The sequence below is a fragment of the Candida albicans genome, chromosome 1, assembly GCF_000182965.3.
Source record: "Candida albicans SC5314 chromosome 1, complete sequence".
In the NCBI taxonomy this organism is placed as follows: domain Eukaryota; kingdom Fungi; phylum Ascomycota; class Pichiomycetes; order Serinales; family Debaryomycetaceae; genus Candida; species Candida albicans.
Window position 1 is genome coordinate 2,415,668 of NC_032089.1, and position 19,988 is coordinate 2,435,655.

Consider the following 19,988-nt stretch of genomic DNA (forward strand, 5'->3'; position numbering starts at 1 on the left):
CTGCACATTTTGTTTTACTTTCACTATTTAATTACACATTGAATTGGTCGAGAAACTATACGACATTAAAAGTAATCAATATAAATCAAACACTAGCAATACGCTTAAACAATCTTTTGTTTGACAAAGAACGATTTCAAATGGCGTAATTGATAGACACAAGTACCCACTAAAACAATTAATTGCACAATTGACCACTTAACTACTCTTGAATTAGTAGATTCGGATTGGTCTCTAAAGGTAGCTTCTCTTTCTCTCATATGTTCTTGTTCCCAGTGTATTTTATCCAATTTATCATATAATTGATTCACTTTACCAGTCAAATCATCCACCATTCTAGTTGATTTAGAGTCGACATATTCGTTGGCAGAGCCTTGGGCAACATCGAAAAAGATACGATGGACCTTATTATTAGTGTTATCGCTGTAGACTGGTGTCAAACAAAATCTATGTTCCCCAGAGTCCAATGATGTAAATGCAAAATCACCGTCTGGAGCAGACTTTTGATTGGCAACTTTATGGTTATTGTCGAATGTTTCCTATTGTGAATAGTTAGTATTAATATCCTCCAAAATAATGAATAGTAAGCTTATGTACATACTTCAACTATAATTTGAACCTTTAAATTTGGATTCTTAAAATATTCGTTACTATGATCTTGTTTTTCGTAAGCATCGATTTTGCCCACAACCAAAGTATTCTCAGGCAATTCTTCGTAGAAACACTTGGTTTCCCCGGTCTTAACGTAGAAATGTAATGCATTGGATAATTGCAAAAGCATAACCAATACGGCAACGCATTTACTACTAGACAAACTAAGCATGATATAGTATTGTTGTTGTTGTTGTTGTGAAAGTCTGTAGAAGACGAATAATAACGTTCGGTAAAAAAAATATAAAATAGAAAATTAAAAAATGGTTGTTGTTGAAAATTTTCGATCTTCCACGTAATTTCAAACAACGCGTAAAATGGAACGAATCAACCAGAAGTAAATTTTGTGCACAGTACACACTACAATTGCTTTCTTCAATGATAACTACCAGTACATTATTAATACACCTCTATTTACCTGTTTTACGTTTATTTATGATCTTCTTCTTAATATGTTTCTTCATTTTTGTTTTCCTCTTCTCTTGCTTGGCCAACTTTGCTGCCTCTTTTCTAGCCTTTTTCTCGTCTTTATCTTCGTATTTCTTACCCCTTGGAGCATTTTGTTCACGTTCAACCCATTCCTTTTCGGATATACCATCCACTTCTTCTTCTTCATCATCATCATCTTCAGATGAGGATTCTTCCTCTTCCTCGGATACGCCTTCATTATCTTCATCTTCAGAACTATCTACCTCGTTGCCATTAGCAGTTTGCAAACCAGGAGATGCAACCTCGCCTTCTTTCATGGCAACAAGATCTTTCATTGTATCAACCTTCCCTTCAGAGAATTTCTGAAAGTCCGTCTCATCTAAATTATTCAAAGATCTAACTAAATGTAATGATCTAAAAATTTCATCCTCCACTTCCTGATCATCTTCTGTCTTTAACGGCAATGTCTCAAGATATTTTTCCAATTCTTGGTCGCTATTATCGGCAATTCCCAAAAGATGCCCCTCTGATGTAATAAATCGGAATATCAAACGCTCAGGGTACACATTTATTTTGCTTCTGCTGAAAAAATCATTAACATTTTTGATATCCATTCTCAAAAAATCAAGTGCCATTGGATGTTCTGGCTCCACTGATTGCGAAACATCAATAATATATAAATTGTCCTTGTGCACAATCGAGTTGTACTCACTTAGATCTGCATGCACTAATCGGCATTCCTGGTATAATCTTCTCATATAGAACAACATCTTGTGATAATAGTTGACAATGTCTTGTACATCTTTGAACAGATAATCCTTCAATTTAGGTGATGGTTGTCCATCACCCTTTGTCAAATATTCCATAACCAAAACATGAGACTTTAATTCAATTGGTTCAGGACACGGTATTCCATTCTGATAAATTCTTTTCAAATTCCTAAACTCTTTCTCAGCCCACACTTTAACCATTTTCCTCGGATTACTTTGATTTTTTGTATTTCTGAATCGGAACTCACCATCCACATATCTCTCACGGTCCTTGAACACCAAAATAGATGTCTTGTAAATTTTGACAGCGTATTCTCTATCGTTATCTGGGTCATCACTAGTCCCATGATACACATTAGCTTCTTTACCAGTACTTATGCATCCATTAATTCTTGAAATGATACCTTTATTTATAATTTTTGCTAAGAATCGAAGAGTACGTGGATCCAAAACTTGTTCAACTGTAGCCCTGTTAGCTCTATCCTTGGTAATTTTTGGCCCCTTTTTGATTGGATCTGTTTTAATTTTGTCTGCATATTTTGTGACTATATCCTCCTTTTCGGTAATAGTACGAGAGCTCAGTGGCAAACTTTTCGTCGTGGTTTCTTCTTCAAGTTCATATTCACTATCTGAGTCAGAAGAAGTATTGAGATGTATATCTTCTACTCCTTGCAAAATTTCTTCTGAAGACATTATTGATATTCTGTCCGTTAGATTCCTGATGAGGTTGCCAAAATTTTTTTTTTAAGCCTAAGAAATTTTTTTTTCTCGTTACACTCTTTTGGCTGTATCTCTTTTCGTTTGTTTAGATCGAACATTTGAAAAAAGCCAGTCAAAAAATCACCCTTCAATCCATAAACAACCACCCTTCAAACCAACTTAGATGACACTTCCAACTTATGTCAACCATTTGTTGCCACTTGTATGTATTACTTCATTTGTTTGTATCCATACCTTGTCAAGCATCACTAACACAATGTTGATTCGTTAAGAAATTCTTAGGAGTGATTCCATTGTTTATTGGTGTTGAGGTAATACTCGGCATAACTATATTAAATAAGGCCAGCGGAGTATACGGTATCTTGTCTTTATTCACTGGACATCCAATTAACTTCTGGCAATGGCTATATAATCTGTTGGCTATCATTACACTTCCAGTGTATGTATCGGCATTGATTAACTTGAAGACAAAACCAAGAAATTTACGTAAGATTTCATTGGCAACAATTGTTTATGTTTTAGATACCTTCATTGGCAGTCTTTACACTTTGTACTTTATATATTTTTGGTTTAGTCTGGAAGAAGGAAGTATTAAATCAACAGGAGCTGATCTGAGCAGTAGTACTTTGTCGTCTCAATCAGCGTCTGCTGCAAGAGAGTTATTCATTACACTTGGAACTACCATAAGTGTCACTTTCATACGCTTGTATTTCACCTTGGTGATATTATCATTTGCCAAGGCGTTGTTAAAACAAAACAGAATGGAAACTAGATATAATGACGTCCAAAACGGAACATCTAGCAGGAGTTTAGAACAAGAGGAAGAAGACGAAGTTGCTAATGCTACTGGATACTTTGGAGAATTCAGAAAAGCTATATTTGATTTGGAAGTAAGATCAAAAGAGTATTTGGATGATTTATTTAATTAGTTGGTGTGTGTTGGCAATTACCCTCCTGGTATATCGGAAAGGTCTGTATTTAACTGGTGCCGTATGTGTATTACCTAAGCACTAACCACATTATAGACTGGCGAACTGATGTAAATTACAGCCTGAGATCACTATTTGAACCAGTTTTGTATACCAGTAGCTATTTGAATATATAATTTAGACAAAAAATGTATATCTCATGAGTTTCTCACAGTATACAATCATTGTAAACTAGAATATGCAAGTGATACCTAGCTCCAATCTTGTAAAATCAATAACTAGAACTGTTGTAGTAACTCATGATATTCGCGTTATGCAATCCGCACCCAAAAAAATTGAAACTGAAAATCCACCGATGAGCATCTTTGAAAAAAAAAATTGATTCACCTTTTTCGGTTTTATCCAAAAATAATTCAATAACAAGTCATCTATAATTCCAAAATAATGGCTAAGAATAATAACAATAATAAGGATAGTAGTAATCCACGAAAACCAATTACGCAGGATGAACGTTTCAAGTCGGTTCATAATGATCCCAGATTCAAAATGCCCAAGTTAAAGAACTTGAGAGTTAAAGTTGACGATAGATTCAGTAAAGATGAGTTGAAAAAATTGAATGCTGGTGCATTAGGGAAGAAAGTTAAAATTGACAGATATGGTAGAAAGATCAAGAAAGAATCCGATGACTTGAGTAAATTTTACGAACATGAAGAAGATAGTAAAGAAGAACAATCGAGTGATGACTCCAGTGAAGGTGAAGAATCAGATAATGATTTACAAGCACTCACAGAAAAGTTGCAACAAGAGGAACAGTTTTTAGACAGAGCAAGAGGAGAAGGGTTAGTGAGCTCTTCTGAAGATGAAGAATCCTCTTTATCATCATCAGATTCTGACTCTGATGAGGAGAATGAAGGAGTAGTCGAAGACGAAGAAGAATCAGATATTGAGATTGAGGAAACCAAACCTGAAGACACAGAGCCAACATGTGCCTTTGCCGTTGTAAATATGGACTGGGACAACATCAGAGCTGTTGATTTGATGGCCACTTTTGTGTCATTTGTTCCGAAAGGTGGTGCTATAAAATCTGTCACAATATATCCTTCCGAATTTGGTAAAGAGCGAATGCAGAAGGAAGAGATCGAAGGTCCACCAAGGGAATTATTCAAAAGTAAGAAAAAAAAGGAAGAGGACTCTGATTCTGAAGACATAGAATCAGACGTTGATGTGAATGACGCTGACAATTTGGCAAAAATAACTCGGAAGTTATACGAAGAAGATGACGGAAAAGAAGATTACGATAGCAAGGCATTGCGTCGTTATCAATTGCAAAGGTTGAGATATTATTATGCAGTGGTTAAGTGTGACTCGGTTGAAACTGCTAGACTGATTTATCAAAATTGTGATGGTACTGAATACGAGTCAACAGCAAATATTTTTGATTTGAGATATGTTCCAGATGATATGGAGTTTGATGATGACGAAGCTAAGGATACCTGCTCCAAGATTCCCTCTTCATACAGACCAGACTCAACGTTTGTAACTGATGCATTGCAGCATTCAAAAGTTAAATTGACTTGGGATGAAACACCTAAAGAAAGACTCACTTTGTCTTCTAGACCATTGTCACAGAAAGAAATAGAGGAGAATGATTTCAAGGCATATTTGGCTAGTGATAGTGACGAAAGCGAAGTGGAAAAGGATAGTTCAATAAAAGATAAATACCAAAGTTTATTAGGAAATACCCTCACTAAATTTGGCAAAGAAGAAAATGATGATGATGTGGATATGGAAATTACTTTTGATCCCGGTTTGAATGACAAACTGGGCAATAATGCCGAAGAAGAAGATAAGGAGGAGACAACAATTGAAGCATACCGAAGAAAGGAAAAAGAGCGTCGTCAAAAGAGATTAGCCAAATTTAAGGAGTCTAAACAAACTGAAGAAGTTGCAAATTCACAAGAAGGCTCAGCTGATAAGAGTTCTAAAAACAGAAAGAATTCCAAGAAAGGTAAATCTATGCCAGATATGGACGAAAAATCCAAGGCTGAATTAGAGTTGATTTTGATGGATAACCAAGAGGGAAACAACAATGAACATTTCAGCATGAAAGAAGTCATCAAGTCAGAAAAGGACAAGAAAAATAAAAAGAACAAAAAAGGTAAAAAGATTGATCAAGAAATGGTACAGGATGGGTTTGTGGCGAACCTTGATGATCCTCGTTTTAAGGAAGTTTTTGAAAGCCATGATTATGCTATTGACCCTACCAACAGTGAGTTCAAAAAAACCGAAACAATGAAGAAGATTTTGAAGGAACGTTCTGCCAGAAATAAGGATAAGAAAAACAAGAAGAATAGTAGTAAAAATGCCACCAAGAATTCAAAACGTAGTAGATCGGAATTAGAATCTAATGATAATGTTCACTCACTTGCAGAAAAGATCAAAAAAAGAAACAAAAGCAAGTAATTTTAAGTTTTCGAGGCTAGGATTTATTGCAGATAAAGGGGGAACAAATGGACACAGAAATTGCTGTATGTTTCCACATTGATGCAAACCAGTTTCACATAACAGTGTTCTTATTGCTTTTCTTTTTAAAATATTCCTTTTAACAGTTTGTAAGAATATAGTATCAATTATATAACAAGCTTATTTGAAAGTACATGTATTTTTTTATAATATTTTCCCTCTTCAACTTCAATGAAGGTATCTTTTTCAAATTTATTTTAAAGACAAAGGAATATCAGTTTCGACTTAAAAAATGATAAAAAAAATAAACAGAAAACGTAAAGCTACACATTGTAATGTGTTTTATTCCAAGATAAGGAGTATTATTAAACGCTGTTTGTGTATGGGCTAGAACAATCCAATTCTTATCAAAGAGGAGAGACTCTTTTAACACTTCAGCCACACGGAAAGCTTAAGTGGCTGGTTTTGATAGAGGGGTTCTATTTATCAATCAAACAAAAAAAAAATAGCCACTGACAATTTATTGTTGCAATACAATCATTTCATTTTACAGTAAGGTATTCACAAAATCCAAGAATTTTAAAACTACCATGAAACCACTTTGTAGGTAAAAAGAGAATGTGTTGTAACTACCATTAATATGTAACATCTCTACCACTTTCTTTGATACCAACCATAAACGTTTTTGATACTATTACAATTTTGTAAGAAAAATAACATGAGCCTCTTGAAGACGCCTGTGGTGGTTGACAAACAAGAATAACACAGATCTTTTAATAGTTGTGTAGTAAGTCTATTGAGGTGGCATTGGGACAACCTGTTCCAAGTAAACCCATGTTAAATCAAAGAGCAAAACACAAAAAATCATTTAATAAATTAATGAATTGTAAGCCTTTTGAAACGTGTTAACAAATACTGGTGGTGGTAATGACGAATTATCACACACACACACACACACCAATTACCAGGTGTGTAAGAATTAATTGATGTCGCATGAAAAACCACTCGTCCCTGGATAAAAGTCGTCACCATTGTTGCAAAAATAAAGTTTTTCATGGCACGAACAATAGGATTGTCTTTGACTTGTAAGGCATAACAAATATTAAAGACACGTTAGACGATCAAAAATACATTAAAACTTGAAAAATTGTGTTAAAAATTTATCATCCCCCCAACCCCTGTTTTTATGTATATTCCGTATAATAAATACTCTTCAATTTACGTAACAGAACAAGAAAAAGGGTGTTGGAAAGAATATTTATCAGAATTAAAACTTTCAAACTATATTAACTCTGGTACTTGATTAGCTTCAGAAACAAATCCAAAATACATACTTTGACTTCTATCAAATCGCAAGGTTCTCACTAAGCATATATATATATACAATACTCGAATAAACAGGATAGAGTTATTGAGCCATTAGTTGAAACAATTGCTAAACAGAAGTTAAACGAAAGAGTTTCAATACCGAGATCATCGCTGGTGTTTTGTTGCTAACTCTAAATAACCCAAAACAATAATAGAAATACAGACGGCAATCAGGTTCCAAATTCCATTCTTTTTATTTTATTTTATTTTATTTTTTTGAATAGAATGGTATCAAGAAAATCATCATCAAGCTCCAACAAGACCAGTACTTCGACTGATACCATGATCGAAACAATTGGAAAACCACAAACTGTCAATACTAGTTACACAAGCAGTCACGATTTTATCCCGTCAAGACCGCCTCCACCCCCTAAAATTGGTTCGGCTCTGGAGGACACCGAAGAAAATACTAGCAGTTCTCAATCATCAAAAGTATCTAAACAAGATAAATTACAAGAATTTTCCAAAAAATTATTCAAAAAGACATCTTCAAGTTCTTTGAATAAGAAAACATTTTATCAAAAATTACGAGGCAAAGAGAAGAAAAAACAAAGGATTCACGGAACCGGGGTTGACAAGAATATACAGACAGACGATATTACTAATTCTTTAACGTTAGATATGTTGGATGTGAAAAAGAAACGGGAGAAAAAATACAGAGAGAATGTGACCCTGTCTTTAAAAACTTTTTTGGATTCCAATACTCTGAATGGTGCTGTTGATTCATTTAAAGATTATGTAGAAAATAGTCTCATATAGTTAAATCATAAAAATGTCCATCGCAAGGAAAACTGTAATATTGATCTCATACTATAAAGACCCATACATGCAAATCCATTTATGATAGATATGAATACGTTTGCAATCCAACTCTGACGTATTATCAATTACTGGGCCATATCAAGATGAAGAAAAATGGAAAAAAAAGTGTCTATTAACAACCCTAATACAAAAAAAAAAGTAAACGTCATAATAATAATACTTATACTTATACTACTACCTCCAGAAATTAAAATCGTAATCAGATATTCTCAGTACTAGTACCTATATCTGCAAAAAAATCTTCTGGATTGTAGTTGGCAATTTCTCTGTTAGTAGTGGTGGAACTTGTATTTTGATCCAAATAATAAGCATCTTCTGATTGAAATTGTGATTGTTGCGAAGAAGTTTGGGATTGTGGTTGTGACAGGCTCGAGGTATTGGATCCATTGGAATTTTCCAAAACTTCAATCTGTGCCAATAAATTTACTCTTGCAATTTCTTGTTGTTTTAAAACATAATTTAAATGGTTAATGTAATCAACCGACCTATTCAATATAGTAGATTTATTGGGTTTAGTCTCTTTCACTTTGACTGAACCAATCAATTCACTCAATTCACCAGATTCAATAGAACCCTTTCTTTGGAAGTTCTGGACTGCACTCAACGTTGGGTTTAACAAAGAAGGAGGCACTATAACTCCCAATTCTTTTATTCTTTCCTTGATAAGATCACGTCTTCTTCTTTCCACGGCGTTGTGGAATTCACGTCTTCGTTTCATTTTCTCTTCTTTACTCAATTGCTTAGTAGGGACATCACGATTTATTCCATTTCCGGAAGATATTGGTACCGATGAGCTCAACACCGAAGAATGAGGCGGTGGGCTTAAAGCATTCCAATTCTCGGTTTTGATTGGTGGATATTGAGGTGGAGAATTCAAGTAGGGGATGGTATCAACCCCAGGAGACGCAAACGTGGGATTGAGTTGTGGAGATAAATACGATAATGCGGGAAGATCTGATACCGTGTTGTTATTATTTGAAAAGGAGGCACCACTAATGCTTTGTCGTTTAGAGAAATCTGGGCTGAAAGCTAAATTATTCTTGTCATCCTCAGCGATAGAGCCCAATCCACTTAGGTGTTCACCTCTGGTTGACGGAGAAAAAAACTGTGGATTTAGAAAAGAGGACTCATCGTTATTTTGTGGTGATATGAGTTCATCTAAATTAACCGAATTGGATATTGGGTTGACAAATTGTTGACCTGACTGATTAGGAGAAAGCGGACGTGGGGATGTGTTGCTATTCTGCAAGTGCAATTGGGGACCCAAAATCGCTTGGGAGAAGGCTACGTCATCCAAGAAAGGCTCATTTGTAAAAGAACCAGGAATAGAACTCCCACCAAACACATTTGTATCAGATTGGGCATTGTAACTTGTAAATCCCATTGGGCTTAAATAATCCTGTCCATCCACAAGCTGAGTATTAGAATTATATGCTGAAATATCTGCTGAATTGTTGGATGTGTTGAGGTTTGCGTTCAGATTACCACTGCCGGAGTAACCGCTATAATTGATATTCAATGAATAGTCATTTTGAGTATTATTGTTATTTGAGTCAAAATTCATGTTGAACAGTTGGTTTTGATGTAGCTGTTGTGGTTGTTGTTGTTGTTGCTGATTTAGCTGAGGTTGCAGGGCTAAGTTACTATTACTATCATAATTGTAATTACTGGTGTAATTAAAATTGGGTGTTTCTGAGTCGGCGTTGTTCACATTCGAGTTTGGTATATAATCAGCTGAATTGTCGTTTAAGTAATCTCCCATATTTAGTTTTTGTTAAGAATGATTGTTGTAAGTGATTGCAATCAATTGTGTATATAGTTGGAAGTCAGGAATTATTATAATTTGTGGATGTTTTCTCTTCTTCCTTTTTTTTTTCTTTTTTTTCTTTCGTTAACTAAGTTGGACTTTTTTTTTTCTTACCTCCTCAGTTTCCTTAATTTAACTTTTTGATTGTTAGTTTGTTAGTTTGTTAGTTTTTTCTCTCTCTCTCTCCCTCCCTCGTTGAGCCTTAATACTAAAAATGTGTTCTCTCTTGGTTAATCTATTATTTTATTTTATTCGTATTGTAATTTGATTTTTTTTTTGACCTTGATTACACACATTTCTTTTTATCAGACAAGGGGGAGGGGGAAGCCAGCCAGCCAACGAAAGGAAGAAATAAATTAAATAGATAATAATGCATAAAAATTACCCGGATGCATTTTTATGTGCGTGTTTCAGATTATCGCTTCTATCTATTTCATATTTTTATTGACTTGGTACTTAGTACACTAGAAAGATTATTAGATATTTTGATTGTACATTATTTTCTATAAATTCAAAGTATCGGATACTCAAGTAAAAGTCAAAAGCTACAAAGGGAGGTTCTTAACAAATATTTCAAAAATGGCGAGTTCCCATTACTTCCGAGCTGCATTTCGTACCTCCAGCCCACTTTTGTTAACTATACCATAGTATCCACTTTTAGTATTGTAAATCCACTCAAATAGCATCATAACCAGATTAAAGTCATATAAAAAAAGGCAAGCTTAACGTTCTTTCAATAATTTGTTTCTCTTCTCTCTCTTTCTCATTCTTTCCACTTTTTTAGCATGCATTTTAGTAGCCATTCTTTCATACCTTTCTTTCTCTGCTTTAATTTCTCTTCGTCTTTTCAAATCAGCAATTCGTTGATTCTTAGCAGATTCTTTTTCATCCTTCAACTCTTTCAATCTTGCTTTGTATTGTTCTTCTTCCAATCGTTTTAGCTCACGTTGCTTGAATGAATCCTTTTTTGTTTTCGAAACCACTCCCAAAGTCTTTACACGAAAAGCATCTTTCTTTATTTTCCAATCTTTCCCATTAACTCTTGAACCTTCCCCTTTGTCTTTAGGAGCTAAAGGATCTATATATTTCTTGGGTATTTCTTCGTATTGTAGGTTTGAACTTGAGCTCATCTTGACCAATTCTATTACAGTGTATATGAAAAACAGAAAAAAAAAAATAATTTGAAGAAAAAAAAAGTACTTTTGGAGATGATCTCCTTTTAGCCACAAAAAGAAATACTCTCCAAACTTTGATATCTACATTTGAAACAAGAGTAAATTTTCGAGTCATCAGCTACATACACCTCAAAGATTCTCTTGTTACTGTGAACCACCAACATTCCAATCCTAATAGAATGGAATCTGTTTCTTTGTTCACAGTGTCGCAAACTACTTACATGCCAATCACGTGCCAACTACAACTGGCTATACATTTGATCCTATTCATCGTACACAGTTTCTCTCTTGTCAATAATCAATGTGGCTCTTCTAGTCCACTTTCTAGAACGAGTGTATCTACTGAATCCGTCTCTGACTCTTCCATTTCCCCAATTACTATCGAAATATACCCATCCATCGTGAGCCTTTGATTTTTGGTATTCGAGTTCCAAACTCCAGTCATCATCTATCCATTCCCACAGATATGCATACAAGTCATTCTCAAATACTGGGAATGGGAAATTCTCTTTGTGAACGGTAATATTCGGAGCCAAATTGTAAGAACCCTCGTAACAGAAGTTCGGACGTTCACTAGGATACAACAATGATGACCAACCCACACCCAACCATCTCCTTTCGTTTTCCAAAATTTCAAAAACTACTGTCTGTTTGAGTTGTGTAGGAGAAACTACTCTTTTCTTTATGATTTTAAAATCTGATAATACCGGAATACCCCCCAACCCTTCTGCATCACTGTTGCTTGCACTTGCAACTCGTGAAACTGTTTGATAATCATTTGGATCATAATCTTTTCTTATTTTGATGTCCAATCCAGTTATATAAAGAATGGCAATTCTAACATACAACGATCTCCAAAGTAATCTCCGAATAGCGAAAGAATATGGTGAATGAAATGTGAACAAGAAGAGTCCTAAAAACAAAATATATTTTTGAGGCGGTATTAATGTTTTCAGAACTGCAAAATTGAGGGGAGTTAGAAAAATAGAAGCAATTACCAATTTTATAAAATGCTTTCTTTGAATTGGAACATGCTTTATGGGACGTAATAACATCTCACATCTGATAGTTATATTATGTAATGTGTACAACACTTCTTCAATTGTAGGTTTTTCATCGTATTTGGAATCATAAATTATTGAAGAAATGAACCACACTATACTGGAGAATGCAAGTGTCATCAATATAGGCAAAATGACATGGCTTACCCAATTCCAGTACACGATTATACAGGAATAGCATGTCAACAACAAAAAGTTCTGATAATGATCTTCATTTGTCCATGTAAGAATCTCCAATAAATTGTCAATAAGCAATAAGTATGGGAAAATTTGGGATAAGGCAGTCGATAGTTTTGGGGATTCAGTGAGTAATCGTGATGTTGGGGTATTTGTCAACAATTTGGTGTCTGTGGGTTCAAATGTAGCGCGAATATGGGATTTGAATTCAGGCATTTTGGTTATGTTGAGGCTTTAACAAGTCTGAATGAATTGAACTCTCTCCACTAAGTTGTACATAGGATAGTGAAAGCAGAGTAAGAGTTTTTCATGGGGAAAAAAATTAATATTTAATTTGTAACTCAGTTGTTTCTCTGTTGCTGACATATGCCAAACGACATTTGCCATGTGAGAAAATAAACAATAGGGATGAAAAAAAAAAAGAGAGAGATCAAAACCTAATATGAAGTAAGATGCGGCTTTCTTAATTTAGGTATTGGACTGGACTGGGGTCAAGTCTAAAATAGTGAAACTCGATTTTTCATAAATATTGCAAATTTGCTATTAATTGACAAGGGCAACAAATTCAAGGGGCCAACTGTTAGATTAAGATATTTCAAATAATATTTCAATTTTTAGACCTTCACCAAAGGAATTCTGATTTTGGGAAAGGAACAATTATTTCTTATCGTATTTGTTACATTTTTTCATTTTCCCGACCACCACCACGACAACTAAAAGAATAAAAAACTCTTAGTCATGTTCTGGGGATTAGTGGGAGGCTGATGCTGATAAATCTACTGTTGAAATTTAGTAATGCTTATTAATCAACTTTCTGTAATTGCAGAACCTTCGGGTAAATTAAATTCCACTACGATTAGACAAGAAGACCAAGAAAAAAAAACGATCTTGAAAGATAATGTGTGTGAAACATTTACACCACCATTTGCATCTTGGCCAAAAAAAAATGCTACATTGAAATGAATTTCATTGTACAAATGAGGCTGTGTAATTATGAGTTGTTTAAGAGCTATTTGTTGTCCTTAAAAGTGTAAAGCAGGATAGTATACTACAAAGATAGACCTTGTTTATCAACTATTGAATTACGGTGTGTCAATTACGACTTTAAGTCAGTTATTACTTTGCATCAAGTAGTGGTATACTGTAATTTATAAGCAAACAATAAGAAAGAAATATTAAAAGGTGAAAATAACCTAAGTTATAGATAATGGAATTATATAATTGCATCTGCTGCAGATACTGAAAACTATATCACAAACTGAAACTAACATTTCCCACAACAGCCTTCCTTATTCTAATTGAGTTTTTACATTTATTGCATAACTACTCCTGAAACTCTTCACCATCTTTATTCTGTCATCAATTACCTTTCCCCATTTTGAAAAGATCTAGAACTTTGATGAGAATAATGCAAAAAACCATTATGTGTAATCCATTGTTAACCTGTATCAATTGTGCAGCGAAAACTACAATAGGAATATCATTGCTATTGGCAATACTTGCAGATGTAGTTATTGTTCTAGTTATCAGATCCAAGAATTTGTAATGAACATCGTTCAGTTCAGAATTCTATCCAGATAAGTCTACTCTATGGTTTATCCCATGGAGGTTTTATTGCTTGACGTAGCTTTATATTTCATTCTATGTGTTAGTTGATAAAACACATTGTGGATAGGAGCCACATGATTTCCAAGAATTCTACTGTTCCGTTGTCTTTTCTTGTTTTTGCACCTTCAGGAGAAATTCTTGGTATATTAATCTAGCAACAATACAAATTGGTTTAATTCTAGTACTTCTTTTAATCAGATTGGTTAAAAAAGAGGCAAAGTAATTTCCATCCCGATACTGATAAATGTATATATATACCAACTAATATCCTTTTCTGGTGTTGTCTCTCCCTCTTTCTATAATCTGCATCAATACATCCAAAATGAAGATACAAAGTTTATTTTATCTTTTAACAATTCTTTCCACAACTTTAGCAATAAAAGTTACTCATAAAAAAGAAGTTGCTTATGCTGCTTGCAAGTCTTTGCTCACTCAATTTGCTGGTTCCACATCACTGGGCTCGCCTGATCCATTCTGTGACGTGACAAACCAACCAGCTATGGGATCGATGGCCATTTGTTTAGTCGAAAACTTTAAAGAATCTTCCAAAGACTATTACCGTCCATATTTAAAAACGTGTTCAATTTCCGAACATAAATTTTTTGCATCATATAAGAATGCCACGAATCACATACTAGAAATATCACTGAGTCAAGATTCTAACACCACTCACCCAACCAGGCTCTCATATGATAATGTGCAGTTGCTGTTTAATCAGTTGTATCGTCAAGCTTTGAATGATAATTATAGTATTTGGTTTGGAACGGTTTTATTGGCATATTGGGGACTTGTCATGCTAGTAGCCAGTTTGAATTACTGGTCTCATTTTTTGTTCCCTCGGTTTGTAAAATCTTTACATGGTTCAATTTCCAACTTTGTTAGAGTGCATTTTATACTTTCACCAACAGTTGGAAATACACATGCTTCATCGGTGAAATATTTAAAAGTTGTCCAAGCGTATGTGCCATTGAGGTTTGAGTCAATAATAGTGTTGGCTTGGACAGTTTTATGCTTTGTATTCTGTGGTATAAATCATTATCCAACGAGGCCGAATTTGACTTCGCTAGTCGGAAATCGAGCTGCTCTACTTGCTGGATTCTGTGTACCTTTACTAATCTTATTCGCTGGAAGAAATAATTTTTTGCAATGGTTAACTGGTTGGTCACATGCCAGATTTCTTTTGTTTCACCGCTGGCAGGCCCGGGTAGTATTTATCATGATATTAATCCACGTCAGTGCAAAAACTTCTGTTTTGATAAAGTTTGATAGCTACCCTTCTATTTTCTTGCAAAGTTACGTGGCATGGGCTATGGTTGCTGCTATTTCGTTGGGACTCTTGATTGGGCATTCTTGGCAATACTTTAGAAACTCGAGTTATGAAATATTCTTGATTGTTCATCACATTTTGGCTGCGTTATTTATAGCAGGTGCGTGGATTCACACTAGAGGAGCCGACACCCCTTATGCTTACTATGCTGCCACAACAATATGGCTGTTTGACAAGTTGGCTAGGTTAATTAGAGTATCCCTGTTTGGTGTTAAAAAGGCAAAGGTTGAATTGATCTCTGACGAAGTTTTGAAGGTAATTGTACCCCGACCAAGATGGTGGAAACCATTCCCTGGATCTTATGCCTATATTTACTTTCTTAAACCAGCAACTTTCTGGCAATCACACCCATTCACTATCATTGATTCTGTTGACGATGCTAATACTTTAACCTTTTGTATAAAAATCAAAGGAGGTATAACTCATGGAATTTGTCAACAGTTGGTTAGGAAAACTAATCAAATGGATTATTTCCATGTTCTTATTGAAGGCCCTTACTCCCGACCTCATTCTGGAAGACATTTTGAAAACCTTGTCATGTTGAGCACTGGTACAGGTATTCCAGGACCTTACTATACTGCCCTTGATTTGATTAGAAAAAACGACAACTCAACCAAACGTATTAAATTCTATTGGATTATTCGTGATGTGAAGTCAATTAATTGGTTTTTGGAGGAGCTCTGTAAGTTAGAAGGGACAATTGTTGAGACGGTTATTTATATTTGCAACACAAATACAAATTTCCCTTTTTTAAAATCTCAGGAAATGTCAAAGCAATTTGATAGTGATGCAGAGAAGGTTTCTTATTCAAGCGACTATTTGAAACATCGGTTGCAGTTTGTGGATTTCAGGTATGGTCGACCAAGTATTCGTGAGATTGTTCATCAGGAAGTTAAAGAAGCACGCAATTCGATTGGGTTTATTACCTGTGGTGCACCCCAAATGGTAGATCATGCCCGAATGACAATTGTTGACTCATTGAAACATGACACCAGTAAAAGAGTCGAACTCTTTGAAGATTTTCAGGAATGGTAATTTTCTTCTTATGTATATGTTTCAAAGCATGTACTATTTGTTTTTTTTTATATAGTTTTTATCTATTTTTATTAGATTTTCAGAAGCAAACATATTTATATTTTATGATTGAGTTTGGTTCAACTTTGAGGGAGTTGCAATAAGTGCGTGTACCAATGCACAATTTAGCCTTGTGTCTCTAACAAGAAAAAAAAATATGGCAAAACTTTTTTATGGTGAAAAATTTTCAATTCTTCTTAACTCTTTTTCTTTCTCTTTGAAATCCAAACTTAAATCAATACAAAAGATTAATTTATAACAATGGTATGTGCATAAAGCATTTGCTTTTATAGAGTTGGAACAACATCTTCCTTGTTTGTCACTGGCCTCTTTTTTCTATCAATATTAAAGAACTAAAGGTTATGTGCATCCGGGAGTGATGGTGTTTGTTAGTGCATTCAAGGCTTTAAGTGAAATTCAATTTTTGCTTTCTTGATGCAAATACTTTCAGTGTCGTCACTTCTTTTGATGATGCACAGGCTGAGTATCTTTTAACGATACTGTAGAGTAAAAGTGAGAACAAAGAATTGGATCGTTTGTTGATATTAATTTTGAGAACCCCAATTTTTCTTTTGGAAACTAACTTTACTCAATGACACAGCCTTCTTCAAAAAAAGTTGCTCCAGCTCCATTAGCTACTAAATCTAAAGCTTCTACAAGCACCAAGAACCCATTGTTCGAATCTACCCCAAAGAATTTTGGTATTGGTCAATCTATTCAACCAAAAAGAAACTTGTCCAGATTTGTTAAATGGCCAGAATATGTCAGATTACAAAGACAAAAGAAAATCTTGTCCTTGAGATTGAAAGTTCCACCATCTATTGCTCAATTTTCTCAAACTTTAGATAAGAACACTGCTGCTCAAGCTTTCAAATTATTGAACAAATACAGACCAGAAACTTCTGCTGAAAAGAAAGAAAGATTGACTAAAGAAGCTGCTGCTATCGCCGAAGGTAAAACTGCCAAGGACGTTTCACCAAAGCCAGTTGTTGTCAAATACGGTTTGAACCACGTTGTTTCCTTGATTGAAAACAAAAAGGCCAAATTAGTTTTGATTGCTAACGATGTTGACCCAATCGAATTGGTCGTCTTTTTACCAGCTTTATGTAAGAAAATGGGTGTTCCATATGCCATTGTGAAAGGTAAGGCTAGATTGGGAACTTTGGTTCACAAAAAGACTTCTGCCGTTGCTGCTTTGACCGAAGTTAACTCTGCTGATGAAGCTGAATTATCTAAATTGGTCTCCACTATCAACGCCAACTACATTGAAAAATACGAAGAAAACAGAAAGCACTGGGGTGGTGGTATCATGGGTTCTAAAGCCAATGATAAAATCGCCAAAAAGGCTAAAGCTGCTGCCGCTGCCGTTTCTACTGCTTAATTAGTTTAATTAAGTATGATGCCAATATAATTGCGTCTACTTTTTACTCTTTTCTTCTTTATGTATATTATTCTTAATACAATGCGTTCTTATATTGGGATAATTCGTTTGTTTAGTTGTATTTGTACAGCATCGATGCTAAGCATAGTTGAAAAATGCTCTTTTGTCTTGTTTTTGCAACTTTTCAAAATTAGGGCTATAGCCCTAAGCTTATTTTTGGTGAAGACACACCGAGCACTTTTTTTTTCTGAGTGTAGGTGAGCATGCGAGCCATTGAGTAAAACAAAAAATTTATCAAGAGTTTTTCTTCACAGGTATTGTTTTGCTAGTATCATCAGTATCGATTAAGTGTATGTGAAGATTCAGGAAACAAAGGAGATATAAATCACGACCAGGGATTAATAAGACTAAGATAAAAAGGTCAAAGAATGAGTGGACTAAAGGGTGCAAGCACAGCATAAGTTTAATCAACCCAAGAAACGGATATGTCTTCGATGTTTTCCAACCAATGATTAATTTATTCGTGCATTACTAACATTAAAACTAATAGAACAATGGCTAAATCTAAGAACCACACAGCTCACAACCAAACCAGAAAGGCCCACAGAAACGGTATTAAAAAACCAAAGACCTACAAGTACCCATCTTTAAAAGGTGTTGATGCTAAATTCAAGAGAAACCACAGATACGCTTTACATGGTACTGCCAAAGCTTTAGCTAAGGCCAGAGCTGAAAAATCCGCTTAAGTTTGAATAACCAAGAACTATGTCGATTTTCGGATATTGAATTAATTTAACTGTATCATATGTTCATAATTGTTGTATCTTTATTTACGAATTAGAACAAATAATTATAATGAATTACAATTTATTTTAAAAAGAAAGAAAGGGATTTGGCCTGTTCGACTATTACATAAATGTTGTTGTTTGGCTGGCTTATTGTAGAGGTTTATTCTGTCTGTTTTTTCCGCATTCAGTTTGGCTTGCCTGTTCTCATTACGATCTGTGTTGCAAAACTTTTTTAAAACACACACACGTTTAAAATACTCTACCCTTTGACCAGCTTTCACAAAATATATATAATGGCCTCTCAATTATCAAATCATTATCGTATTTATATAAAAAATCTCAGCTACCTGACAAGTGAAAAAGATTTAGAGGAATTATTTGGAAAGTTTGAACCGTAAGTGCTAACCGCGGAGGATTAAGCCAAGTATGGACATAATACTAATCTTGTTACAAAGGGTTAATGTGTTGATACCAAGTTACACAATCCATTTCAGCAGAAGCGGTAGACACAGACCATTGGGAATTGCTTACGCCGAGTTTAAAACTCCAGAACAGATTGAATCTGTTATCAAGGAGTTCGATGGTCATGTATTAAAAAATAGAAAAATAGCTGTTAAAAAGCATATGGCTTATGATCCAAACAATCGTCGGTTTTCATTTAAAAGGAAATCAAGTATAAAGAATGGGAAACGGAACCAAACCGGTACCCTTTCTAGTGAGATGCCTGTGCTTGTTGCAAAAGAGTCTTTGTTACATGATGACGAAACTGTCTCAATTAAACAACCAAAGAAGACACACTCTGGTAAAAAAGAACTTTCGATGGATACTATAATGATTCAAAGAGTTTATGGTAAAGTTACTGATGAATCTCTCAGAGATTTCTTTAAAGAGTACAACCCTAGTCAAATCTACATATTCAAAAGTAGAAAACCAAAACTCAATCCTATGAACTTTACTGGCTCACATGTAAGCGTTTTAGCTAAACTTGACGCCTCAAAGATAAAATTGGAAGATATCATTTTCAACTTGAAGTCACGAAAACTTAATGGGAAACACATCAATATGAAACCGGCCTATAAATCAAAAGTTTTGGAAGTAGAAAAAGCTATTGCTCAACTGAAATCGCTCGAAAACACTGAGGGGTGTGGTGACACTAGTTGCAATGATAGCGTAGTTGCTAATGAGAAAACATCAATAGCTAATAAAGACGGAAAGAATAATGACGGTGAGAATCTGGCAATTTCCCTTATTGGCACTGTTTCAAATTGTTAATTTTATACTCTTCTGGTGATTATTTTTCATGTAGACCAGACCTAACACGTTAGTAGCTATGTATGTTATGCAGCACTCTCTAACTCTTTCACACCTCAATATACATACATGTTTATCTGATATATTATTATTATTTATTTATTTATTTGAAACAAAAACTTAAACC

General features: G+C 34.6%; 12 protein-coding genes across 12 annotated transcripts; 7 read left to right on the forward strand and 5 right to left on the reverse strand. All coding sequences in view use genetic code 12, as the record gives it.

Annotated features, from left to right (window-relative positions):
* Positions 1 to 104: 104 nt before the first annotated feature.
* Positions 105 to 823, reverse strand: ERP5 (Erp5p; the record flags this gene model as incomplete). The annotated part of the gene is made up of 2 exons (XM_019475148.1): positions 105 to 539; positions 602 to 823. 2 exons carry the CDS (start codon positions 821 to 823, stop codon positions 105 to 107), a joined length of 657 nt encoding a protein of 218 aa, XP_019330693.1.
* Positions 824 to 1,061: 238 nt separating this feature from the next.
* CAALFM_C110950CA (protein kinase) lies at positions 1,062 to 2,543 on the reverse strand (the record flags this gene model as incomplete). Its single annotated transcript, XM_708832.1, has 1 exon — positions 1,062 to 2,543. One exon carries the CDS (start codon positions 2,541 to 2,543, stop codon positions 1,062 to 1,064), a length of 1,482 nt encoding a protein of 493 aa, XP_713925.1.
* Positions 2,544 to 2,733: 190 nt separating this feature from the next.
* On the forward strand, positions 2,734 to 3,499 carry CAALFM_C110960WA (uncharacterized protein; the record flags this gene model as incomplete). The annotated part of the gene is made up of 2 exons (XM_019475149.1): positions 2,734 to 2,772; positions 2,843 to 3,499. 2 exons carry the CDS (start codon positions 2,734 to 2,736, stop codon positions 3,497 to 3,499), a joined length of 696 nt encoding a protein of 231 aa, XP_019330694.1.
* Positions 3,500 to 3,943: 444 nt separating this feature from the next.
* On the forward strand, positions 3,944 to 5,962 carry CAALFM_C110970WA (pre-rRNA-processing protein ESF1; the record flags this gene model as incomplete). The annotated part of the gene is made up of 1 exon (XM_708831.2): positions 3,944 to 5,962. The coding sequence occupies one exon, from the start codon at positions 3,944 to 3,946 to the stop codon at positions 5,960 to 5,962; it is 2,019 nt and encodes a 672-aa protein (XP_713924.2).
* Positions 5,963 to 7,555: 1,593 nt separating this feature from the next.
* Positions 7,556 to 8,089, forward strand: CAALFM_C110980WA (uncharacterized protein; the record flags this gene model as incomplete). The annotated part of the gene is made up of 1 exon (XM_708829.2): positions 7,556 to 8,089. One exon carries the CDS (start codon positions 7,556 to 7,558, stop codon positions 8,087 to 8,089), a length of 534 nt encoding a protein of 177 aa, XP_713922.1.
* Positions 8,090 to 8,351: 262 nt separating this feature from the next.
* Positions 8,352 to 9,914, reverse strand: RTG3 (Rtg3p; the record flags this gene model as incomplete). The annotated part of the gene is made up of 1 exon (XM_708827.2): positions 8,352 to 9,914. The coding sequence occupies one exon, from the start codon at positions 9,912 to 9,914 to the stop codon at positions 8,352 to 8,354; it is 1,563 nt and encodes a 520-aa protein (XP_713920.2).
* Positions 9,915 to 10,681: 767 nt separating this feature from the next.
* Positions 10,682 to 11,089, reverse strand: CAALFM_C111000CA (uncharacterized protein; the record flags this gene model as incomplete). Its single annotated transcript, XM_708826.1, has 1 exon — positions 10,682 to 11,089. The coding sequence occupies one exon, from the start codon at positions 11,087 to 11,089 to the stop codon at positions 10,682 to 10,684; it is 408 nt and encodes a 135-aa protein (XP_713919.1).
* Positions 11,090 to 11,397: 308 nt separating this feature from the next.
* CAALFM_C111010CA (uncharacterized protein) lies at positions 11,398 to 12,588 on the reverse strand (the record flags this gene model as incomplete). Its single annotated transcript, XM_708825.2, has 1 exon — positions 11,398 to 12,588. One exon carries the CDS (start codon positions 12,586 to 12,588, stop codon positions 11,398 to 11,400), a length of 1,191 nt encoding a protein of 396 aa, XP_713918.2.
* A 1,714-nt stretch (positions 12,589 to 14,302) lies between these two features.
* On the forward strand, positions 14,303 to 16,342 carry CAALFM_C111020WA (uncharacterized protein; the record flags this gene model as incomplete). Its single annotated transcript, XM_708824.2, has 1 exon — positions 14,303 to 16,342. The coding sequence occupies one exon, from the start codon at positions 14,303 to 14,305 to the stop codon at positions 16,340 to 16,342; it is 2,040 nt and encodes a 679-aa protein (XP_713917.1).
* Positions 16,343 to 16,642: 300 nt separating this feature from the next.
* Positions 16,643 to 17,762, forward strand: RPL82 (60S ribosomal protein eL8; the record flags this gene model as incomplete). The annotated part of the gene is made up of 2 exons (XM_019475150.1): positions 16,643 to 16,645; positions 16,983 to 17,762. The coding sequence occupies 2 exons, from the start codon at positions 16,643 to 16,645 to the stop codon at positions 17,760 to 17,762; spliced, it is 783 nt and encodes a 260-aa protein (XP_019330695.1).
* A 554-nt stretch (positions 17,763 to 18,316) lies between these two features.
* RPL29 (60S ribosomal protein eL29) lies at positions 18,317 to 18,508 on the forward strand (the record flags this gene model as incomplete). The annotated part of the gene is made up of 1 exon (XM_019475151.1): positions 18,317 to 18,508. The coding sequence occupies one exon, from the start codon at positions 18,317 to 18,319 to the stop codon at positions 18,506 to 18,508; it is 192 nt and encodes a 63-aa protein (XP_019330696.1).
* A 335-nt stretch (positions 18,509 to 18,843) lies between these two features.
* On the forward strand, positions 18,844 to 19,822 carry CAALFM_C111050WA (uncharacterized protein; the record flags this gene model as incomplete). The annotated part of the gene is made up of 2 exons (XM_019475152.1): positions 18,844 to 18,944; positions 19,027 to 19,822. 2 exons carry the CDS (start codon positions 18,844 to 18,846, stop codon positions 19,820 to 19,822), a joined length of 897 nt encoding a protein of 298 aa, XP_019330697.1.
* Between the last annotated feature and the right edge of the window lie 166 nt (positions 19,823 to 19,988).